A 24,344-nucleotide genomic window follows, 5' to 3' on the forward strand; every position below is an offset into this window, starting at 1 on the left:
GGCTTCTCGCAAGTCCAGCTTAGTGAACACACTAGCCCCTTGTACCGCTCCTAGGATATCCTTAATGAGTGGCATCGGGTATCTGTCCCGGATGGTGGTTGTCGAGTCTGCGGTAGTCGAAACAGGGACAGAGCTCAGTGGTTACTTTCTTTGGTATGAAAAAGAGAGATGCACCAGCTGACCAGGTGGATTCACAAATAAGACCATTCTGGAGATTGCTTTCCAGGTCCTCCTTGAGTGCTCTTTTTCCGGGTAGTGAAAGTGGGAACATTCTTCCGAAGGGGACTGTAGCCTCTGGCAGGAGCTCGATCGAGCAATCTTCCTTGCGATGTGGTGGTTGTCTTCTGGGAAGCAAGTCTTCAAATACTTCAAGGTATTCACGATACTGTGGCGGAACAGAGTTCACCATGGTGGTCTGGAGCGCGATGGCCTTCCCGACTCGGGATCCTTCATCACCAAGGTGTTAACAATGTTCAAAACAGTACTGGGACTGGAAACGGAGGTTTGACACCCAGCTGATCTCCGGGTTATGCCGTCAAAGTCAGGGTATGCCTAGGATAATGGAGAAGTGGGCAGCACATATGAGGTTGAATGTGATGTGTTCCTGGTGCGCCATCATGGATACATGTACTCCTAAGGTCTCCTGTAGAATGGGCCCCGATTTCAGAGGTGTACCGTCCACGCCTTCTACTAGGATCGGAGTGGACTTATCTTGGCGGGGAATGCAGTGTTCCTTGACCCACGCATCATCCATGAAGTTTCCAGCCGCACCACAGTCAAGCATAGCCAGGGCTTTGATGGTTTGACTCCCACCCAACTGTAGAAGGACGCTAAACACCATCAGATGGTTGTCCACCTCTGAGTCTTGGAGACAGGTTGAGTTGCAGGGACCGTTGTGTCTTACCCCTTCCTTGTCCCTGCTCAAGGCTGGGGGTCGGTAGTTTCCCCGACTCCTCGGGGGAACCTCGGGACAGTTAACAAATGTTTATCCGGGCCGCAATACATACATAGCCCTAGGTCCTTCCGCCTCTTGCGTTCAGCTGCAGTGGGTGGTCCTCGGGCCACACCAATCTGCATAGGCTCATCGGTGGATGGTTTTTCAGACGCAAATGGTACGGAGGAGACGTGGGCAGACCGGTTCTGGTGCGTCTTCTTTCCAGCTTGCGCACCTGTAAGCGGAACTCCATCTGTAGCGCCAGGATCACTAATTCCTGGAAAGTAGCTGGGCGGGCGACACGAGCGAGTTCATCCTTAATATCGTCGTAATTAAGAAGACGACGTGTCGAAACAGGGTCCGTTGAGCAGTATCCGGCCATCCAGCTTCTGCAGCTACCTTCTAAAAAGCAGATATGCATGTCCGGACATCGGAGGTCCCTTGGCGGATATCAAGCAGACTCTCGTAAGAAGAGAACTGGACCTCAGACCTCTCGAAGCGGTTCCTGAACATCTGTGCAAATAATGCATAGTCACTCAATACGGGATCAGCATTAGTGACTAGAGGGGCCACTTTGCCTACTAAGCAGTCTGCCCAGCAGTGGGGACTCTAGGGAGCCAAGCCCAATCCAGGGGAAAACAGTTAGGCAGAAAAACCCTGGTGTCGGTGTTCTAGAGCAACCAAGAGTCTTGCAGGCTTGTATTGCCAAACAAAAGGTTTCCGAGGATCCAAAACATAGGTATCTGAAGCCAAAGAGGCAACTGTTCCGGGTTGGAGCTGTCGTTAAATTTGTACAGATGGAAGATTAGAAGCAAGACTGCAGTAACCAGAATGCAGCAGGAGGGAACCACAAGACCAGGTAATGGACTGGCAAGTATGGAAATGAAAAGAAGAACAAACAAAGACATGGGAAGCCAGGCAAGGGAGAGAGGAGGGAGACGACAATGGAGAAGTCACAAAGCAAGAGAATCACATAGGCCAGCGGCGAGAGGCTGGGGGAGGCAGGAGTGAGCACAGGTCCAGGACAGCGGCATCCGCTGAAAGGGAAATGACAAAGAGGAGCAGCGGGTGCAAAGAACAGCAAGGGAGAGAGCGAAAGTGACAGTACCGAAGGAACCAGGACTGAAAGAAAGCAAGTGGGTAGGAACTCCGGTGGATCAGACGTAGCAAGACTACGAAGAATCTTGACCAAGCCGGAGTAGGGTTGCAACGCACCTGCGCGATGCATTGTTTCTGTAATAAACATAGCAGCAGCCATGTTGGGAGGAGTCTAGACTGCTAGATGGGGTGCAGGCAGTATCTGGAATTCAATCAAGCCTCCACCATTTCCAAAGTCTCCACGGCTGATTTGTGATTGATTGCTAGTGCAATCTTGCAATCTGCCCCTAGGAAGGGGCAAATGTGTTTTTACTGGGGGGTGAGGGTCAGTAGACCACAAGGGATGCCTTCAAAAGGGGGCCGTGATCAGAGTAGTAATGATTTGTTTTTGCTGGGGTGACCATAGGTAACAAATGTTTTTAGTTTTGTTTACAGCTTTTTCTATGCTAGCAGCTGCAACGCTATGCGAGTACTGTTTTTTATTATTCTACGGTTAGGGCCATTTATCAGAAGGGGTGGTGTGGGCGGGAGTGAGCCGTCTGGGGAGGTATTTTGGTGGGATGAGACACAATTGCAGGGTCAGGCTACAAATTGCCCCCATGCCAGCATAACAAAGGTGTTTCCCTGGGAGCGGCCATCTACCATGTGGGTTGACCATCTGCAAGGCCAGGCTGCAGATCTGGCTGTGTTGCATTACAGATGTCACCTCTGGGGAGGAATGGGGAACTGCAGCTGGACTTTGGAATGGTCGACACATATGGGAGACAAGGCACCCAATGCCGGAGGCATCACCTCCGACCATCGTGGAGTTGTGGCTGGCCTGCGGTACAGCTTCTCCCTCTGGGAAAAGATGGGGACCCTGCCGGGGCTCCCTGGAACTACCACTGTGATTGGAGACGGATGCCAAAGACCGGGGACATCACTTCCAACCGTCCTGGCTGGGCTGCGTTACAGCTTTTCCCTCCGGGGAGGTATTAGCACACTGCCGGGACTCCATGGTGGGGAAAAGCTGTAACACAGGCTAGCCAGAACTCCATGACGGTTAGTGGTGATGTCCCTGGCCATGGGCATCCGTTTCCCATGTGGGTTGACCATCCCCAAGTGCAGCAGCAGTCCCAGGGAGCCCCGGCAGGGTCCCCGAACCTTTCCCGGAGGGAGAAGCTGCAACGCAGCCCAGCCAGAGCTCCAGGATAGTCAGGGGTAATATCCCTGGCCGTGGTGGGCTGTCTCCCATGTGGGGCGACCGTCCCCAAGTCCAGTGGCAGTTCCGGCAGGGTCCCCATTCTTCCCTGGAGGGAAAGGCTGGGCTTGGGGATGGTCGACCCAAATGGGAGACAGCCCACCACGGCCAGGGACATTAGCCACGACCATCCTGGAGGTCTGGCTGGGATGCATTACAGAATGTACCTCCGGGAAGGGATGGGGACCCTGTTGGGGCTCCCTGGCAATGCCGGCTGCACTTAGGGATGGTCAACCCACTTGGGAAGGCCAGGTACATGATCCCCAACCATCCTGGTATTCTGGCTGGACTGCGTTTACAGCTTTTCCCTCCAGGACAGGACAGGGAATATCCCGGGCCTCCCGGGAACCACCGCTGGGCTTGGGGACAATCAACCCACATGGGATCAGCTGCCCAAGGCCAGGGATATTACCTCCCCTCCCCCCCCCACTCCCACCACCACCCTGGAGCTCTGTCTGGGTTGCGTTACAGCTTCTCCCTCTGGGAAAGGACAGGTACCCTGCTGAGGCTCCCTGGGACTGCCACTGCACTTTGGGATGGTCAACCCACATGGAAGACAGCCGCCCAAGGCCAGGGACATTAGCCACGACCATCCTGGAGGTCTGGCTGGGATGCATTACAGAATATACCTCCGGGAAAGGTTGGGGACCTGCCGGGGCTCCCTGGGTCGGTGCACTTGGGGATGGTCAACCCACATGAGAGACAGCCGCCCAAGGCCATGGACATCACCCCCACCCATCCTGGAGCGCTGGCTGGACTGCGTTACAGAATTTCCCTCCCCAGGGGGAAGGGGACGCTGCCAGGGGCTCCCTGGCGCTGCCGCTGTGCTTGGGGACAGTATACCTACATGGTAAATGGCGGGCCCAAGCGACTATTTGATGCCTCTCTCAGCCTGCCCCTCCCCATCTGCATTAAATGGAGGGGGAAGAGGGCGAGAGTGAAAGCCGAGCAGGGAAGGCCGTGAGGAAAGGCCACCTCCTAACCTCTTATCTGCTCTGCTGCGAGCAGACTCACACACGGATCAGCTGGAAGCTAATCCGATACATTTTGGAACGTCCGAGTGTCCCATTTACCCTTCGATGTTCGTTGCCTGCCCAGAGGCCCTGCATCCTGAAATCACAACAATGAAGCCAGCCAGAGTTCCCGCCGCTGGCCCGAGCGCCCATTTGATGCCTCTCTCAGCCTGCCCCTCCCCTCCAGCTTTAAATGGAGAGGGAGAGGGCAGAGAGGCAAAGCCGAGCAGGGAAGGCCGTGAGGAAAGGCCACCTCCCAAGATCTTATCTACTCTTTGCCCGCCTGCTACCACCGCCTGCCGCAGAGGCCTGATCTTTCCACAAGGTAAGGAGCCCCGATTCCACCCGCTCCTCAACAGTGCCTCCCTTACCACTAGGCAATCGAGATTTACGCGTACGCACATATGCGCCCCCACTCCAATCACAGCCACCCCCCACCCCCACGAGTGCCCGCAACGGCTGCCTACAATCCCGAACCCAGGCACCGGCACACAACGCAAACGCACTCGCCGCCTTGCAAGCAATGGCCACCAGCTACTTCAAATCTGACTGAAAGGCGGAGGCTCTCAAGCCTACCCGCACCTCTCACCTAACCAAAATCAAGACTCCCATTATCGTAATATGTTGAATGCACCATACCTGTGTCTGCCACCGCTGAAAATGGGACCCCCCCCCCCCAATGCCATTTCTGTGATACCACATTCTTCTATCACCAATTTGAAGTGTAATGTGTTGGATGCCACCATACTTGTGTCTGCCACCCCTGAAAATGGGACCCACAATGCAATTTCTGAGATGCCACAATCCTCTACCCCCATCCCACATTTTATTGACCTGTACGCTACTATGCCTGTGTCTATGACCCCTGGCAATGGGACCCTCAATGTTGTACATGCCATACCCACCACCACCACCACCACCGATGCCTCTACCCCTCCCACTGCACCTACCCCTCATAGCCACGTCCACCCTAGGATCCCATCTCAAGTGCGCCTTGATCAATGGCCGCTACATTAACGCCCACGCCCTAGACATACATGACCTCATCACCACTCACAACCTAGATCTCCTTATGGTTACTGAAACCTGGTTACATGAAGCCCCTGGCCCTGCCCCATCCCTTGCACTCCCACCAGGCTATACAGTCACCAGACAAAATCGCCCATCCAAAAGGTGGAGACGTTGCCCTAATAGCCCAAGACTTCCTCGCCATCAGAAAGATGGATAAAACCATGAACAATAACAGCGATTATCTCCAACTGAAATTCAGCTTATCCAATCACTGTACCATCACCCTGCACCTTGTCTACCGCCCTCCAGGCCCCATAGGCAACTTTCAGGCCTCCCTCACCCACCTCCTGGCAGATAATCTAAAAAACAACCAAAGCCATCCTACTCTGCGACATTAACCCAGGTCTCAATGACACCAAAGACCCCTCCACGAAATCGCTCAACTCAGCCCTCAAGACCTTAGGATTCAAAAACTATCACAGACCCCACCCACACGCTAGGCAGAACACTGGATTGGATCGCCCAACACAATTGGCCTCTTTCAATCACAGGAAATACCCCTGCCCCATGGTCCGATCACCACGTCATCACCTTTGGCATCCCCACTGCCAGAACCTCCCCTCCCCCTTCTAACCCTCTTCCTCACACGCTCACAAGAAGTGCCTGCCAACTCATGAAAGAAAGACTCCTACCATTCCTCCAGGGACCAACCTTTAGACCACCCTTCTCCAATGGCCCAGAAGCCCTCTCCCAAGAGTATGACACCGCTATCACAGCAGCGATCAACTCCATCGCCCCACTCAAACCTCGAAAATCCAAACCCACTAGCCACACCAATGCATGGTTCACCCAAACTCTGTACTGACAAACGTGCCGCCCTAACGTGGAGAAAGAAACAAGATTTTAAAGCACGCTCAAAGGAGTACAAGAAAGCCATCATTCACGCCAAAGCTAAATCCTTTGAAACCAGAATCTGACGCCAAGTCTAACAGAAAAGAAATGTTCTCCATATTCAGAGAACTAGAGACCCCCACACCAACCCCCCAAAATTTCACTCAAGACAAGACGTGGTGTGATGACATCCAAACAGCCATGTGTAACAAGCTAAATTCACTACAAACAAAAATCCTGAACACCAAGCACGCGCTCACCAGCCCTCACACCCCAACCCCCTCCTCTCCTCCTGACACCTCTCCGCTTTTCTCATTTCAGGCCATACAGGACCAGGACATAAATCAACCTCATGAAAACTATAAAGCCTTCCAACTGCAAGGGTGACTCCTGCCCGGCCGCAATTATTAAGGGCTGTGCTGACACTCGCTCCATTCTTAACAGCCTTTGTCAACGCTTCTTTTGCTACAGGGAAAGTCCCCTCTTGCCTCAAGGAAGCCTGGGTCCGACCCCTACTTAAGATATTGGATAAAGCAGCGTACTTGCAAGCGCAACACTTCATAGAAGAGAACAAACTCCTAGGGTTATGACAATCTGGCTTTCGCCCCAGGCACGGAACAGAGACCGCCCTACTTGACCTCAAAAACCAGATGGCCGATGAGAGACCAAGGTAAACCGCCCTTACTCCTACTTCTGGACCTCTCTGCGGCATTTGACCTCGTAGACCATAATGTCCTATGCCATCACCTCACCTCCACAGCCAAATTCTCCCCCGATGCCACTGCATGGATCACCTCCTTCTTACAAGGTAGGACCATGCATGTTTTCTCTTATCTAGCCTCGGCCTCACCCACCATCATGCTCTGCGGAGTGCCCCAAGGCTCCTGCCTCTCCCCTACTCTCTACAACATCTTTACACGCCCCCTCTTTATCATCCTTGACGCCATGGGTATCTCCTACACCAACTACGCTGACGATACTCAGATCCTCCTCACTCTCACAGGCAACTATGACACAGACTCCACGACTCTTAACAACATCTACAACACCATCCAACCATGGATGGCTGTCAACGGACTCTGCCTTAACTCCGACAAGACAGCACGCCTACTGGTAGGATCCACTGACTCTCAAAAATCTTGACACCCAGTTCAGCCACTTCACCATTGACTCCATCAAAATCCCAGTATCCGACACACTGAAAACCCTTGGGAGTCTATCTGGATTCCAACCTATCCATGACGAGACAAGTCAATGCAATTGCCTCTTCTGCAGCCTACCATGCAAAACTCATTAACCATTCCAGGCCCTTTATCTTCAAAGAGAACTACACCAACATAGCCAGAGCCATCACCAGCTTCAGGATGGACTACTGTAACTTACTCTTCCTAGGGACCTCCACTAAAAATCTAGAAAAACTGCAAGTAATCCAGAACAGTGCTCTGCGTGCAGCCCAAGGTATCTCTAAAAGGAAACATCTCGGCCGCTAGAAAAGCAGCCGACTGGCTCCCGATAAAGGACTGGCTCCCAATATTCAAAGCCCTGACTCTTACCCATAAATGCATCCACCCATCTGCACCAGCTTACCTATCACAAAGAATCCACCACGCCACATCTACAAGGCCAACCAGAACACCTTACACAAACATGCTTACCGTGCCCAGGGTAAAGAGCCAGGGCAGGAGGCGCCAGTTTCCCCTACCTTGCCTCCCTACACTGGAACACCCTTCCTATTACGCTTCCTGCCGAAGCGTCACTCATTACGCAAGGCCATGAAAAACACTCTGTTCGCCTGAACACCACCACAGTCCCTATAGGACTTCTCGCCACGTCTCCTGTCAAACCTGCAAATGTATGTGCAACTAGCTGACTGCATTAATGTGTTAATGTAAAATATTTATATTGTACCTCCCTGTAACTAAGCTCCCTGCAATGAACAGCGCCATGATGCCCATGGGCCGTTTGTGCACTATACAAATGTAAAAAAATAAATACAATAAAAGTATCAGCCTAAGTAGCACAATTATTTTTGAGGTTGCTGTACACCATGAGGAGGGTGACGTAGATCAGTAAGCCCAGATTGTTACCAATTCTAAGTTCCTTTCAAATTTCCGTAGTGTGAGTTGATGTTTCCCTTTCTTTACCAACACTTTGCATAGACACCAACGACAACTTCTACTTTGTATGGGTCACCCCTTGACTAAACCCTCCAGTCTGGTATCCTGTTTTTCAAATGCCCATTTTCCTCTAACATGCACACTACTGAAATCCAGGTATGTGGTAAAAATGCTCTGCGGTTGCATGATTTAACTGAGACATGGTTGAATGCCAGCTCCAGCAAAACATTTCTACAATTTATTAACATCCAACCATTCCATCACTCCAAATGTTCATTCCCAAGGGAGAAGAACAACAATGCAATAATCTACCACAATAGCTTCACAGCAAAGTTCCCTTCTGTGCATTCAAACATACATTGGAGCAACTTCTCGGCAATGATGAAAGCATCATGAGGCTTGTTTGATGCAGTTATTGTTCTAATCAATCCATTTCATTATAAGTTTGAAAGGCCTATTTTTGGGCCTTTTGCTTGCTGTTGAGGAGTTTAATTTCTACATTGATGATCATACAAACAAAACACAGCTCAATTATGTGTATATTCCCCCCCATATGGGATTTCCCCTGCTGTTTCAGTTGCCACCCGTTGGGGCAGACATCAGTTAGATATGATAAGTAACCATACATTACTCGACTGAAAATTCTAGTGTTCCTCAAAGTTGGCCAGACCTGGCTCTTTAAAAATCTGCTCTTCCCACATTGCATGCATCCAACCCAAACAGAATAACTGTCGATCCAGGTGCACATCTTGGCCCATGTCACATTCAATGAAGTTCTCGTCTGTCCCACCCCATCCGTACTTGCCTTCTCTATTGAGCGCAAGCAAGTCATCTAAGCCGATTTAGTCTTCAGACTCCCCCATAAAAAACGTACGGTTAATGTATGTGTCAAGAATTTGAACTCCTGAAGTACAGCAGAATAGGCTTCCTTTAAATGGTGCAGAATAGCATTAGAAAGAGGGAGGTGACCTCTACAAGATACAGGGAGGTGACCTCTACAAGATACAAAGACCAAACTCAATTGTGTTTAACATAAAGCAACATATAAAGATCTACTTTTTCAAAACAGCCTACTTCACTGGTCAATGTTCCTCATCACTGTCTGGATAAATACAGAAACACTGCCCTCGCAAACCAGGGTCGATTGGCTTCAGGACTGGGACTGACTTTGAGAGGGGGCACCTGGCATGTACATTTAGCTAAGCAGCAGGCCCATCACCACCCTGCTATTAAGGAGATTGGATGACCCACCATAAGCTCCTCGGAGAAGGAAGGAAAGAAAGAGGAGCAGGACAGAGTCTTTGCTAATGCATCCTTAGGCTCTGTCTGCAAGTTCAGCTGCACTAGCCATGGTGGACAATTTTCTGGCATTTCACACTAACCTGAGGGGAGTTATACCGTGCCCTGGCCTTGTGCCCTTATTGTAAAAACCGACCCAGCCATAACATGGAAGTCTTAAATTGTATTAGAGGGGAATATTTTAAGTTAGAGTGTTTTGCAAGACCTTGCAATGGTTTGCATAAAGATTTACAAAACGGCCAGGCACTGTGGCATGCATCTCCTTTATTAAAGCAACTTGATATATTGAGTAGAAGACATGGTGTGAATACGAGTAGCAGTATTGCGAGAGATTTTAACACCATGGGTCGCATATTAATTCTCAAACCACCATCCAATCACTTAGTTCTCTCCATTCAACCCTTTGTAACCCATTGTAAAGACTGGAGGGGGGTGTATCTGTACTTCTGCCAGGTATGGTTGGGGCCAAGGCACAGAGCACCCCAGCCAAGGTTCTCTATACGAGCAACCAAGGATTAAGATCTCAGGGGGTGAGGCGGGCTGGTTCTTTAGTACAGCGAATCCTCAAACCCCCATAAAGGAATGTCCACACACTATATTAGGTGATAAAACAGATTCTTTATATAAAATAATGTTCAGCTAAATGTATACATATAAATAACATTTTGTATTTTGGCAATACTATTCGAATAATGGCAATACTATATATACTCTATGTGGTACCACACAATACTTCGATTCATGAAAAATGCCCATACTGCTGACAGTCTTTAAAAAGCATGTCAATTGCTAAGCAAGGGGTGACTGCATAGATCAAAGGAGAAAGGCAGATTAGTTTCAGAACATAGGCAGTATACTTGTAGACTTAAATAGTGATACTGTGTGAGGATTCCCCCCATTTTGGCAACCTGCAAGGGTGTACCTTATCTGGTCTATTACAGTCCAGTCCATAAATGTTCGATAATGTTCCACTTTACTTCACAGGTTCCACTACCCCAAAGTACCTACGATGCAACAGGAGAACAGGATCCTAGATAAATCTGGGCCCCCCAGGATCATTCCTGAGGCTGGGAGATGCTCTTCCTCGTCACAGTACCTTTGGCGCCTTGGCAGGCAAAGTAGAGGAGTTGCTTGGCTTTACTCGACAGGACCCCTTGAAGATGGGCCCCCCCCCCCTTTGCAAGAAGGAGTCACTGGGATGTCGAGGCCAAGAGGAAAAAAGGAACCAGGCAGTGTCAGAAAGGCAGTCCTTTCGGTTTCCGCTGTGCTCCCTGTTGGCGAGTCGTTACTCCAGCTGTGGAAGTGCCATGAAGGTGAAACTTGCTGTGGAGTCCGAGGATAAGACCTAGGATACCTTTCAGTGACGACTTCTTCGGATCGAGATGTCCAAGCGCGCCTCTTCTGGACTCACAAAGACCCCTTCTCTGGATGAAAGGCAAACAGGACTGGCTTCCAGGGTACTGCTGATTAAGAGTAGCAAGTGCATGATGGTACCTCGTAACTCCGGAAGAGTTCACCTATCCAGGTCCTCTTGATTTAGTCCGTGGGTCAGATCAGCATTCTTTGGATTCCTTTAAAAAATGCAGCTGCAGACTCCTTCAGACTGGACCCAGGGTTCAAGCTTCATGTTTCAGCTTCAAAACAAATTCTTGAGTGAGGGGTCCTTAGTTATACACATTTGCTCCCCATTCACTCAGGCTGTGCCAGGCTGAGTCAGCCAATAATACACAAGTGCATTCATGTCATGAAGGCAGCGAATCAGGCTCACAGGCATTCAGGCCATTCACCCAAACCAGACAACCATAACACAGACTGTGGATTGGAGTAAGCACCAAGCCTTTCAGAACACTACACTGCATTCACTCCAGTTTCAGTCAGGGCTGGCCCCTGCATTGTGTCACACAACCAAAACCAGACACCCACATCACAGAATGGGGGTTCACTTCAGACTCCATTCGAACAGGTCCCACCCGAGGATGTACATACAACCCTGGGAAGTCCAGTCAGTCTGGCAGGAGGCACCCCCGGAGCCATATATGTTTTTTTCAACCCAACAGCCACTCGGGGAGAAAGGGACAGGGTCAGGGCTCCCCACGATTTTGGGAAACCAGGTGTAAAGGCAATAGAAACCAAGAGGCTACAGCGGCAATCTTGCCTTTGTCCGGGAATCCATTGATTCCTACAGCAAGGCCTGGGTGCCCCAAAAATGGAGGACACCAGGAGCCACTGTCAAGTCAGCATGTAGCTGCCACCAGCCCATGCCCTGCGGGCAGCACAGGTGTCTAAAAACACACAAGAGGTACAAGGGTGTACCCCACCCATGGGTGCCATAAGGGTATCCCATGGCTGTTCACCAAAAGGAAAAATGAAGAGCTTCACTGCCAGAAGTCCAGACGGGACCGCAGTGGCAGAAAACACACACAAAGAAGTGGTAGGACAAGGACTAGGAGGCCCTGTCCCTCCACAAGGCATTTCCAGCATCACATCCAACCTATCTGAAAACAGCCGATTTACAGAAAAAAGCATTAGTGTCTAATCCAAACAGGATTTTATGTATATGCAAATGATATGGCCAATTTCTGAAGCATGCACGATATGCGCTGGTCTGAGAAATTTAAAATACAGGAAGATTGCAAAGCAAACAGAGACCATGCCATCTTGGCAGGTATTGTGAAATTAAAGAATTTAAAAATATCTTAATTTGCAAATCTAAAAAAATAAACAAAAAAAGAATGGCAAAGCCAAAAGGTTTGGCTTTGCAAATGTAGAAGGCAAGTCTATTTGCTCCCAAGCGGTCTTTACAAATAAATGTACCCTCCACATTTACAAATTTACAAAGACAAACCGTTGTAAATGTGGGTTTTATTTATTTAACATTGCCTGCTAAAAGCCAAGTATTAATTTGCACCTGTATGGATGTGATTTGCTGATTTCACAGCATTCACAAACCTATATGTTTGGGGTGAATTAATCACTGTGGCGAACTAGAAGAAGGCATCCCGTCTACATTGTGTCATGGTTCAAGGGTATTCAAAAACGAAAGAAAAATTCCCATCTAACCCTCCTGTTGTGAGGGAAGTTCCCTACCTTCGAAAAACACAAAACTAAGGGTGTTTGTCGAAGTCCCAAAACAAATAGTTCCGGGTCCACACCCTAGTAAACTTGCCCTACCACTTTAGAAAGTCCAACTACAAGAAAAAAGAGGCCGGAGCAACAGCCCTAGTCTGTGGCTTCTACCTGCTCCAAACTCTAATGACACAGTTCAGTCTTCTTGTAGATTCTGTGGATTAAAAAAAGACAAATATTCTCTGTACTCTTTTCTCTTCGCCCTTAGGAAAAGAAGGATTCTCCTTATATCACTTTCTTCAGATTTTGACAAGTGTTCAAATCCCTCCAGGATTTCTGAACACAGATCTCTATATGCCCACCCTTTGTGGCACTTGAACTCCCCAAAGACCAGTGACTCTTTGGTAGGCGGACTGGCTCTCAATCAGCTTATTAGACGTAGGGCATCTGCTTGCTCTGGTGCTCCAGGTTCCGGTAATCTAATTGGCTTTTACAGCCTTGCTGCAAAGTGTTCATACTCCATTCAATTTACTTTACATAGGATGCATGCTCATCCGGCTTTATTGGTTCCTCGTACCTTTGTCGGCTTTCCCAGCCTTGGCATAAAGAACACACAGCTCTTTCACTCTGCTTTAAACAGGGTGTGCCCGTTCAGTTCTCTCAACTCGTACCTTTATTGGCTTTCCCAGCCGGGGTTCTTTCTGTTTTTAATTATCCAGTCTCCTTAACTTCCTTGTTTTTGTCAATCTTGGGAACCTAAGTTCATATCCCTCACTGGAGTTTGGGAGCATTTGCTTCCCTGTTGGTGCTCGTCTTGGCAGCAAAGGCACTCGACGTGTGGAGCTCAGGGACCCGGGCTCCCTTCTTCCCTCTGGTCTCGACATCAGTTGTAAGCCTACAGTCCTCACCTGCCTTTCGGCGAGCCGTACACCGATTGGCTGCATCGCCCTTCATTTGGACCAATAGGAGAACGGAGGCGGGAGCCGGCCCACTTTCCAGGAAGGCCCGCGTCGGAAAGGCCACCACCTGTCCAAGCCTGTCCCTGCTGGTCCCTGCTACCTGCGGGATACGCTGCCCCTCTGCACACAGGTGCCACCTACTACGGGATGTCGCCCCACAAGTTTCAGTGACCGTAAAACACTACATTTACCTCTATTGCCTATTATTGATTACCCATATGGTGAATCGTTGCACCCGAGCACCACTTTGACTCTCGCCATGATTGCCACCTCTACCAACCTTTACAATCCCCCTACGTATTGTACTCATGCTGTATTGACTATTACCCAGCCACCACCAGTCTATGCCTGACCCATTACTAAAAATCGATTCCATCCGTATGGTGTGCACCATAGAAAATGATCTTAAGACACTGTACCAGCTCACTTGTAATTCGATTCTAGCCATTGTGTCAGCTTACTTAATTCGAATATAGGCATTGTGTTAGCACCCATAGCATCTAGGCTTTTTATTGTGCTGCATAGCCATGGGGGGTGAATATCTGTACTTGCTAGCCTATGTGCCTATCTCGCTTATCCTGTGCAATTGCAGTCCCACTGCCCTTAGTCACTACTTGCTTTACCAATTGATTGCTAGCTAACTGCTACTTGACCACAATACCCAGCCACATATGCAGTATCTGCTAACCCCCGGCCCTCCTGCTGATTGCCACACACCCAACCACCAACTAGGCCACCCACCACCAACAAAATGTTCCTACCAGGCATCTACTCAATATTGTCGAGAACTATTCTCCACCTTATTCATTCTTCATGCCCTCCTAGTTCCAACCTGAGCCTGGCCACCATAGGCACCATTCCACCACCCCCCATAGAGCCCTACGCCAAAACCATGCTGCTCCAATTCTCCCTACCATGCAGACTCTCTGTAGGAAATACCAGATTACGGTCCAGACTACCTAAACTATACGAGCCTCGAGCCAGGGACTCTATCCAGTCCAAACTGACTAACCGTACCACTACCATTAGCACCTGCGCCAACCTTACGTTGGAAAGACCCAAGTCCAGCCCACCTAATACTACGACCAAAGACAAAACTTACAACACAGCCACCATCCCCACCCCCACTAAGACTACCGCCCCACCTATAAAAGGCGCCCTCATTAATGCACGCTCTAGAATAGCCCACGCTACAGATATAGCAGACCTCATTCTGGCAGAAGATCTAGATTTCTTAGCCATAACCGAGTCCTGGCTCCACGCAGCCGCAGGTCCAGCCCTCTCGTTAGCCATCCCCGACGACTACATCATCCTCCGAGCAGATAGAACAGAATCTAGAGGCCGTGGCCTGGCCGTAATTGCCAAAACACATCTCAACATTAGACTTGACTCCTCTACCCACCTCCCATCATGTGAATCACTCGCAGCTAAGCTGCCAACTACTAACTCCCAAACAATATCCATTCACTTACTCTACAGACCTCCCGGACCCTTGGGATCCTTCGAGGATGACCTCAGCACCATCCTCACCAATAACCTAAAAAACACCTCCCAGAGCCTCCTCTTAGGAGACTTCAACCTAGGCTTTAAAGACCCTAAAGATCACCAGGCTACCCTCATCAACAATACTCTGTCTGAATTAGGCTTTACCCAAAAAGTATCTGGCCCCACCCATAACAAAGGGAGAACCCTCGACTGGGTAGCAGACTACAACTGCGCAGCCTCCATCACCGATAACTCCCATCAACCACGGTCCGACCACCATCTCCTCTCCTTTACCCTTGAAGCCTCGAGCCCCATCACCAACAATGTGCTAGCCTCAGCCATCACCACGAGAAGTAAAAAAAAATATCACAGTGGAAAAACTGATCCCGCTCATCCTCCCTACACTTAACCAACTCCCTGCTACTTCCAACCCCTATGACCTTTTTTTTGTAGAAGGCTATAACAAAACCATGCGCACAGCCTTAGACTCCACTGCACCATTAAAACTAAGAAAATGTAAACCGAAAAAGCTTCTCAACCACTGGTTCTCTAGACACCTTAAAACTCTTCGATTAGAAAAACGCAAAAAGGAACAAGCCTGGAGACAATCTCCCACAGACCATAACAAAATATTGCTCAATAAAATAACGTCCAACTACAAAAAAGAAATCATAGCTGCCAAACAAGAGTCTTACAACCAGAGAATTGCACAATCCAACTCCAGCACCAAAGAGCCGTTTACGATCATTAAAGAGCTGGAAACACCTGTGCTAACCCCAGACACTTGTGTGAAGGACAAACCATGGTGAACCAGTGTCCAAAATGCCCTAAACAGAGTCACAGGCCTACAAACTAAAATTTAAAATAAGAAAGATTCCATAGCTCAACCAACCAACCAACCCCACTAATACTGCCCCGCGCCCCACACCCAAACACCCTTTTCCCAACCCCACTCGCTTCAGCTTCTCCAAAGTCTCCACTCTTGAAGTGGAAAAAATCATTCTCAGCCTAAAACCATCTAACTGTCAGGGCGACCTTTGCCCCCCACAAATTATTAAAGATGCGGCAAGAGACCTCTCGCCATTCATCACCAGACTCATTAACGCCTCCTTCTCCTCAGGTACCGTCCCCCGCAGCCTCAAAGAGTCCTGGGTCCTCCCCCTTCTCAAAAGCCCTCTCTTGACCCATCCACCCCTACCAACTACAGACCTATTACCACCGTCCCTTTCCTGCTCAAGATATTAGACAAGACAGCCTACCAACAAATCCAAAAATACCTTGAAATAAACCATCTACTCGGTATTCGGCAATCAGGCTTCAGAACCCAACACGGGACAGAAACGGCCCTTATCAACCTGAAGGCTCAAATTTACACTCTTAGAGACAATGGGAAAACTGCTTTATTGCTTCTCCTTGACCTCTCCGCGGCATTGGATCTAGTTGATCACAAAATCTTATGCAATCACTTGGATTCAGCTGCCCACTTCTCCCAAGAAGCCATCAGCTGGATCGAGTCATTCCTCAGCAACAGATCCATGCCTGTCTTCTCCACCATAGCTGCCGCCGACCCCATCCCCATCACATGCGGAGTCCCCCAGGGTTCATGCGTCTCCCCTACACTGTACAACGTGTTCACAAAGCCAGGTGGTCTGGGTATCACCTACACTAATTACGCCGATGATACCCAGATCCTCATCCCGTTGACGGGAGATTACAACCATGATTTGGCCTTGGTGAACAAGGTGTACTTCATCATCCAGGCATGGATGGCTTCTCACAGTCTATGCCTGAATGATGACAAGACTGAACTCATCATACTTGGGTCCACCGCAAACCTAACCAAATTGGACCACAACTACACCAGCTTCATTATACACGGGAACCTGATCAAAGTAGCCAAGGAAGTGAAAACCTTAGGAATATACATGGACTCCTCCCTCTCCTTCCATAAACAAGTCAGTTCTATGGCATCCTCCACGGCCTACACATGTAAGCTTATAAGAGCAGCCAAATCCTTCTTATCCACCCACAGCTGCATTACGTTAGCCAGAGCCCTTGTATTATCAAAACTGGACTATTTTAATGCCCTCTACGTAGGAGCTAGCAAACAGGTTACTAACAAAATACAGACGCTACAAAACAACGCTCTCAGAGCAGCGCTAAGCATCCCCAAGAGAGAACACATCTCTAACATTAGGAGAGCCCATAATTGGCTCAACACTACAGATACAATCCAGCTCAAAGTAGCCTCACTAACATACAAACGCCTCAACAACGCTGTCCCCCGCTATTTAGTCGATAGAATAAGTAAATACACTTCCAATAGACCTACTAGAACCTCCAATGCAAATCTACTCACAGTTCCCAGGTTCAAACGCACCAAAATGGGTGGCAACAGCTTCCAGGTGAAAGCAGCCCAACATTGGAACTCCCTACCACCCTCTCTAAGGACACCCCAAACCTACACACACTTTAGACGCAACTATATACATTGGATAAAGAACAATGACCGCTAATACCACCCAACCCACCTCACCGCTATAAACTATGTAAATATGTATACTTGTAAATCTGCAAACTCTTGCCTTTATTGTGACTGCTTCAACCATCCATTGTCCCATTGTAATTATTGTAATGCATTGTAACTTGTAACCAAGCTGTGAATAACCTTGTTGCTCCTGCGCCCTCATACCCTCGGTCTGGTACGCAATACAAATGAATACACTAAACTAAAGTTCTCACTCACCGGGCCCACTACTGCTCTCACGTGGTCTGCCACAAGTTGTGTTTGTCTCAGTCTTTCTCCTGACCAAATCCTCTCGCTCGGTCAGAACACATGGCTTATAGCCTCCAGCTAGCGTTTCTCTCCTCCTCCACACCACTGCCGGTACCATGGCCTTGCATGGCTCTGCCCCTCCAGGACATCTCCACAGATGCTCGCCTCTGCATAGGGATTAGTGCCCCCCCCCTGTAGGAGTCTCATCCATTTGCAGTCCGTTCTACTCTTAAGTACGTCATCAGAAACAAAAGAAATGTGTATGTCTTCTTTGATTATGGCATTCAGACGAAATTCAGCATTACCTGGATTGAAGGAGGAGTTCTTGTTGGCTATAGTCATAACAGGAGATACCAAAGTCTGTCCAACACCCATATGGCCAGAAATTGTGTTTTCGACTGAGTTCTTCGCCCTAAGAGGGGAGTCAATCCCAGTTCTTCACATAACACTTTCAATTGCCCTTTGCACAAGTGAGATTTGCTTCCTTTCTTCACAATTCCGCTGAATGTATTCCGGAAGATTGGTGGACAACTGCAGACATAAGACTCCCTGGTCTGTTGTTCATGACCTGATCAAGGTTGTTTTAATCACCTTTACTTTGTATTGATGTGTTAAATTGAGTTGGATAAGCTCACATCACCTGCAATAACATTTTAAACTCCAAGTATTGCTGTGCAGTGAGGCAATCTTGGACACTGAAAATCTACCACTGCTTTAGGCTCCTTGCTGTGCTGCTCGGTAATCTGCCAATATATATTATATGAAGCCGCACTGAAGCAATAAAAGGATGAATGACAATTCATCAATCGTACCAATGTTACCATCCTTCAAAGTAATTGAAGACTCCGAGCACACCCATCTATGGAACAGGGCACGCAATGTGGCCAAGGGATCAAACGCTGTGTGAAGCAGAAGTTATGTACAATAAACAAAAAGCCATGGTACATACAAAGGGCAGGAGGAACGTACATCACAAAATGCTCTGCTACCAATGTACCTTATCGGAATTATCAAAAAGGTTCCCCCATCTACCCAATACCCACAGTAAAGCCAAATAGCAGTGGAGAGGGCACATGCCATCTAGCAGTTCAACTGAGGCTACTAACGACAATTCCTATAGTACACCAACACACTACCATGTTGGAATTTTAATCTTACAGTAACTATAACAGGTGGTCTCAAAACCGTGACCCCAGTAGCTAAGAAGGAGAAAAATGGAAGAGCCAGCCAAACCTCTGCATTGGTGTGGATGGTATTATGTTTACAGTGTAAACCGGGCAAGTATCAAGCATAAGCTAAAAAGTTAATCCAACATACAGTGAAAGAACTTACCCACACAGTCGCAGCACTCATCCCAAAGTGTGCCTAGGCACAGCATACATTCCTTGCAACATGAGCAATTCCCCTCAGTTGGGCGGCACTGGCATAACTCCTGCAAATGCAACATAGAGGACTCAGTATTTGACAAATGCAACTTAAAAGCATTACACCAATGTGGTACTTGTAGAGCTTTCAGTAAAAACAATGAGATTTCCCACTCAACAGGATAAACATACCAAAGTAGCCTGGTGGGTAATGAGAGTTGACCTTTGGCAGGTGATGTTATTTTCATATTTCCATAGCCCATTTTATAGTCAGAGAGTCCCATTCGATGGTCGCGTATTTGCTTCCCAGCCAATATCAAATTGGTTGTTATTAAACATCTTAGAGTTGTGAAAACACAACTGTGGAGCCTCATTTTGAAATGACTGTCTTGCAATTTCTGGAAATTATTTAACAATAGGAACTGCTCTCAGTCTAAATCTCAAAGTAACATCATTGCTGACAGCTCCTGGTGTAACTATTTTAGGGCCTTCTTTAAAGGTCAGGTGGGAAAGTTAAGCTCCAACAAACCTCTAGTAACATGGACATTTACCAGGGATAGGGATTTGGTAAAAGAGCAGATTATGAAATAGTCTGCCTCAAGAGCACCAGGCCCAAATGGTCTTACAAATCTAATTCTAAAAGCAAACCCTGACCTGTGGGCATCAATTCTGATGGCCGTCTTTAAGGAGGCTCTGAGATGCAAGAGGGTTCCTGTCTCCTGGAAGACTGCAATCGGCATTCCCATCCACAAGAAGGGCGATCAGCAGGATCAATCGAATTATCGACCGATCGCCCTTCTAGATGTGGATGGAAAGATTTTTGCATCAATTGTGCTGAGAAACTTGGAGAATTGGAAAAAGAGGGAAAAATATAGGGAACATTTCAGACTGGCTTTTGCAAGGTTCTCTCGACCTCCTGTAATGGGATAGTAATATCAGTGATCTCAAGCCAGAGTTATAAAAAAGAGGGCCAAACGTTTACAGAGCCTGACTGGACGTTTTATACTGTTAACAGAGAAAATCTCTGGGCTAAATTGGACACCTGGGGAATTCCAAAAAGCCTCCTGGCGATCCTGTTGATTTTATACAAGGGAACGACTATACGGGTCAGAATGAATGCACAGGGTGTTTTATCAGAAGAGATAAAAACTGATGGAGGTGCGAGGCAGGGGTGCATCCAGTGCCCCTGCTTCTTTAACCTCCATTTAGCTGATCTTACTGCAGCCTTAGTACGGCATTCACTGGCGAGCCCGAAGATCGGTGCACAGTCTCTCCAGTGGATTGCCTATGTAGACGACATTGTCTTGTTATACTATACACCAAAATGACTACAGCGTTTGTTGAATGCCTTCGGGAAGTATGCAGACGCAAATGGTTTAGCGGTTAACCTGGTTAAGTCACCATTTTAATCTTCAAGAAACATGGGGCAAGTAAGAGCAATTACAGGTGGTTGATGCAGAATCCCGCTGTTAAACTTAGCCCACTGATATCTCAGCTGAAAAAAAAATACATGTGACATTTTGTACATTTTCAATAAGCCCGCTAATTAAATATTATAAGGCAAAGGTTGTTCCATCATTGCTTTATGGACTTGACACTATCCCAAACTCCCAGCTATTAAACTGTGTGCGTTTGGAGGGTAAAATATGGAAACGGGTGCTCCATTTGCCCCCCAGCGACCAGATGTATACTCTTAGATACAAACTGGGGTCAGCCTCTTTGAGAACGAGTTTTGATTGGAACATTTTAAATATATTTGGATGTATAGAAATTTCTCATGAAGGTTCCTTATATGGAGCTAACTTACGAGAAATGAATGGAGGCCGTAATATGTTCTTGGTGCAATTGAAAACTTATGTGATGGGCATCTTGGAGGGCTGTTACCATACAATATCAGAGCCAATTGAGAATCCAGTTGAGTTATGTCGGCTCTTTCTCGTGCAGAATGGATTAGGACTATCACACAAATGAGAGGCCGTAAGGTATTTTTCAGCTCTTTCCATCTATGACCAGCCATTTCGCCCAAAACTATTTGACATGGGCGGTGGGGGGGCGTGGCTACGCAGCCATGGAATAGGACGTCTCTTGGGCTGTCTCCCGCTGATCCTCTTATGATCCTGAAGCTGCAGCTACCTGAACTACATCACGTGTCATGAAAATACATCAGAAGCTGTATGAAACTATGGGGAACACGTGGATTGCCTGGTAAAAACAAACCGATCTGTGGCACTGAGTTACGGGAGGAAAGGTGATGAAAGGGGACTGGGGCGACTGGAAAGGAAAATGGCCTCCAGCTTCAGCCTGAGAACAAAGGACTGAATGGATTCGGGAAGGGACTGGCCTGCACTTTGAGCGGAATGAATGGAGCCTGTCACCGCCTGCTAATGTGGTGCACACCTGTGGATTAGTGCAGACAAATACAAGCCCAGTGACAAATACATACGGACACCTTCACACAAACGAAGTCTGCATGCACTGAGACAGACGGATCTACAGGATCAGCTGTTGAGAAGCGATGACAGGAGCAGTAGCATCCGGTAAAGCAGACTGCATTATTTAGATAAGGCTGGTTACAACATTGTAGCCAGCACAGGACTTCACAGAACCTTGGCGAGAGAAGAGAGTGAAACTGCCATTGACATTTTCATCGAGGATGGTATTCTGTTAACCAAAGGAAAGACGATTCCTACACAACACAGGCTAGCAGGCCATAACAAAGGATCAGAGAGGAGGAATAAGGCGTTGCTGGCTCACTAAGGACCTGAACAAACAGGGCATGTCATATAATGCTGCTTTTGGACTGACATACACAGCCCAGTAGGGTTAACACAGGGTGGAGTGCAGAAGCAGTATCTGCCAGCAGAAGACAAATCGCAGTGACCCAAATGGGGATGGAGAAATTAAGTGCGGCGTATGATACTGGAACAGCCAAGAATTCCCGGGTGGCATAAGTAACCTCCCGACACGAATGCATCACTGACGTGATGGCATACTTTGAGGCAGTAAACTGGGCGCAAGCACTATGAGCCTGTGAAAAACACTCCGCCCACAGGTGGAACTGACCCTGTGAGATACTAAGGACGAAGTATAACAAATAGCAGCTAGGGGGGCTGCAAGGAGCTGCTGAAGAGTCACAAGAGCCCCAGCAGATGGAATGAAGGACTAACTATAGAGTTTGAATACAGCACACCTCACGTTGCAACGAGAATGGGCGCTGAGTAGTACAAGATGTGGCGGAGAGTACAGAATAGGTGCAGGGCATGCGTTACCAGCGGCTGCCTCCATTGCTGGATACAAGACTCCCTGTAAGCGAAAGCGGCAAGTACAATACGGAAGAAGTGATGGCGTCCAAGATCAGCAAGGTTTAAGGGAAGCAACCCACGATGGATATCTTCACTAAACCATCTCAATCACCGGATTCGTCCACACACGCACGGGGAGATACACGAGGAACAACCACTCCAACGCGTAATGTTCAACAGATCCTGAAAGCCATAGCGGAACTGAAATCCTTGTGGGAGAGCAAGCTCGACACAGCCATGGCAATTAAAATCCTCATTGGAATTCAAAATTGATGCAGTCAGTGTGGATGTCAACCTCCTGAGACAGGACTTCAGAGCGCTGGCGGAGCGCACGAGTGGTTTAGAAAGCAAAGTGAAAATCAACACCGATACCAGCACTGCCAACACCAAGGAGGTTCATATATTGCAGCAACAGGTGCACACTCTGGAAAGCCGAGCAGAAGAGGCAGAAGGGCGGGCACAACGCAATAACATGTGTGGTGGGGCTCCCGGAAGGAGAAGAAGGTATGGACCCGACAAACTATGTAGAGAACATGCTGATACAAGAGATAGGCGCAATAGCGCTCACCCAAGGGTTCACAGTGGAGAGGGCGCACAGAGCCCTAACTAGGAGACCCCAACCGGGCGCCCCTCCCTGGGCGATCATCGCCAAGATACTGAACTACAAAGACAGGGAGATTCTGGAGCACTTCCGCAAAGGTGGGATGATAAGCAGGGCGTTAGCAACCGTTACAGCGTATCCAGAGTACAGCTTGTTGGTACAGAGACAACGACTACACTACGTGGCGGTTAAGAGACGGCTGCAGGAATCTGGCTTCAAATACATGCTGCTGTATCCAGCAAAATTGAAAGTCTTACATAAGAGCAAGGCGTTTTTCTTCGAGACACCTGAGGAAGAGGTGAGCTGGCTGGACACGCTGGGTTGCCTGGCAGGGGCAGAGGGACAGACTCTGGATAAGCAGACAGGATAAGTGAACCGGATTTTCTTCCATATTGTACTACTGATATAGTCGATGTTAGTTAGTGGCTGCAAAACTGATATGGACAGAGTAGTAACAAACTCCAAAGGGGCTTGCCATATCCATAAAAGAGAATGTAGATATTGAACTCTATATATAGGGTTCCATGTCATTTCATTGTGGGTTTTTTTACAGCGATTTATTTCTTCATACAACCACCCCCTCCTCCCCATTTTCTAAAAAATTTGATGGTTTTTTTCAGAAATAAATTCACGGTAAAAATCCCCCAAAAAAACATCCCACGACGAAAGGACGTCATACCATATATACACACCCATCATACGGGCCTCTGGACAAAATATAAAATGTAATAAGTGCACAGAAGGGCGTAAAATGCACATGTGCGTAGTAGACTGTGGCACTTATGCGGGAGACATGGAGGGAATGCGTTCTTACCCCCAGTAGTTACATTAGTTAGGATACCAGTAGAGCGGTATCGCCCTGCTGAGTTCGAAGTACCGGCAGAGGCCAGGAAAAGTACTAGATGCGGGGTAGCCGGAGATCCAGTGACAGAGCTGTGCAGCAGTTGGGGATGGGTTGGGTGGAGGAAAAGTTGGGGAGTTTCAAGGGTGGGTAAGGGGGGGTAGTTTGGGGAGTTAAAAGGTAGTGAGCCTACGTACACAAGCCACGTAAGCCAATATGTAAGAAAAGGATAAGGGGCTGAGGGGGGAGATGGGAGATCTGAAGATAGTGACCTGGAATGTAAGGGGGTTAAATACTTGCATCAAACGGAATAAGGTCATGATGTACCTGAAAAGACAGAAAATAGA

The 24,344-nt window shown here is 48.2% G+C and overlaps 1 protein-coding gene across 2 annotated transcripts in view; it reads right to left on the reverse strand.

Annotated features, from left to right (window-relative positions):
• TWSG1 (twisted gastrulation BMP signaling modulator 1) overlaps positions 1 to 24,344 on the reverse strand; it is a 283,080-nt gene that overhangs the window by 180,938 nt on the left and 77,798 nt on the right. For both annotated transcript variants that reach the window (XM_069613391.1, XM_069613392.1), the window contains exon 3: positions 19,222 to 19,321. In XM_069613391.1, the coding sequence (XP_069469492.1) occupies positions 19,222 to 19,321 (100 nt within the window). The remainder of the gene's footprint in view (positions 1 to 19,221; positions 19,322 to 24,344) is intronic.

This window comes from Ambystoma mexicanum, chromosome 5p, assembly GCF_040938575.1.
Source record: "Ambystoma mexicanum isolate Mex_15411 chromosome 5p, UKY_AmexF1_1, whole genome shotgun sequence".
NCBI classification, from domain to species: domain Eukaryota; kingdom Metazoa; phylum Chordata; class Amphibia; order Caudata; family Ambystomatidae; genus Ambystoma; species Ambystoma mexicanum.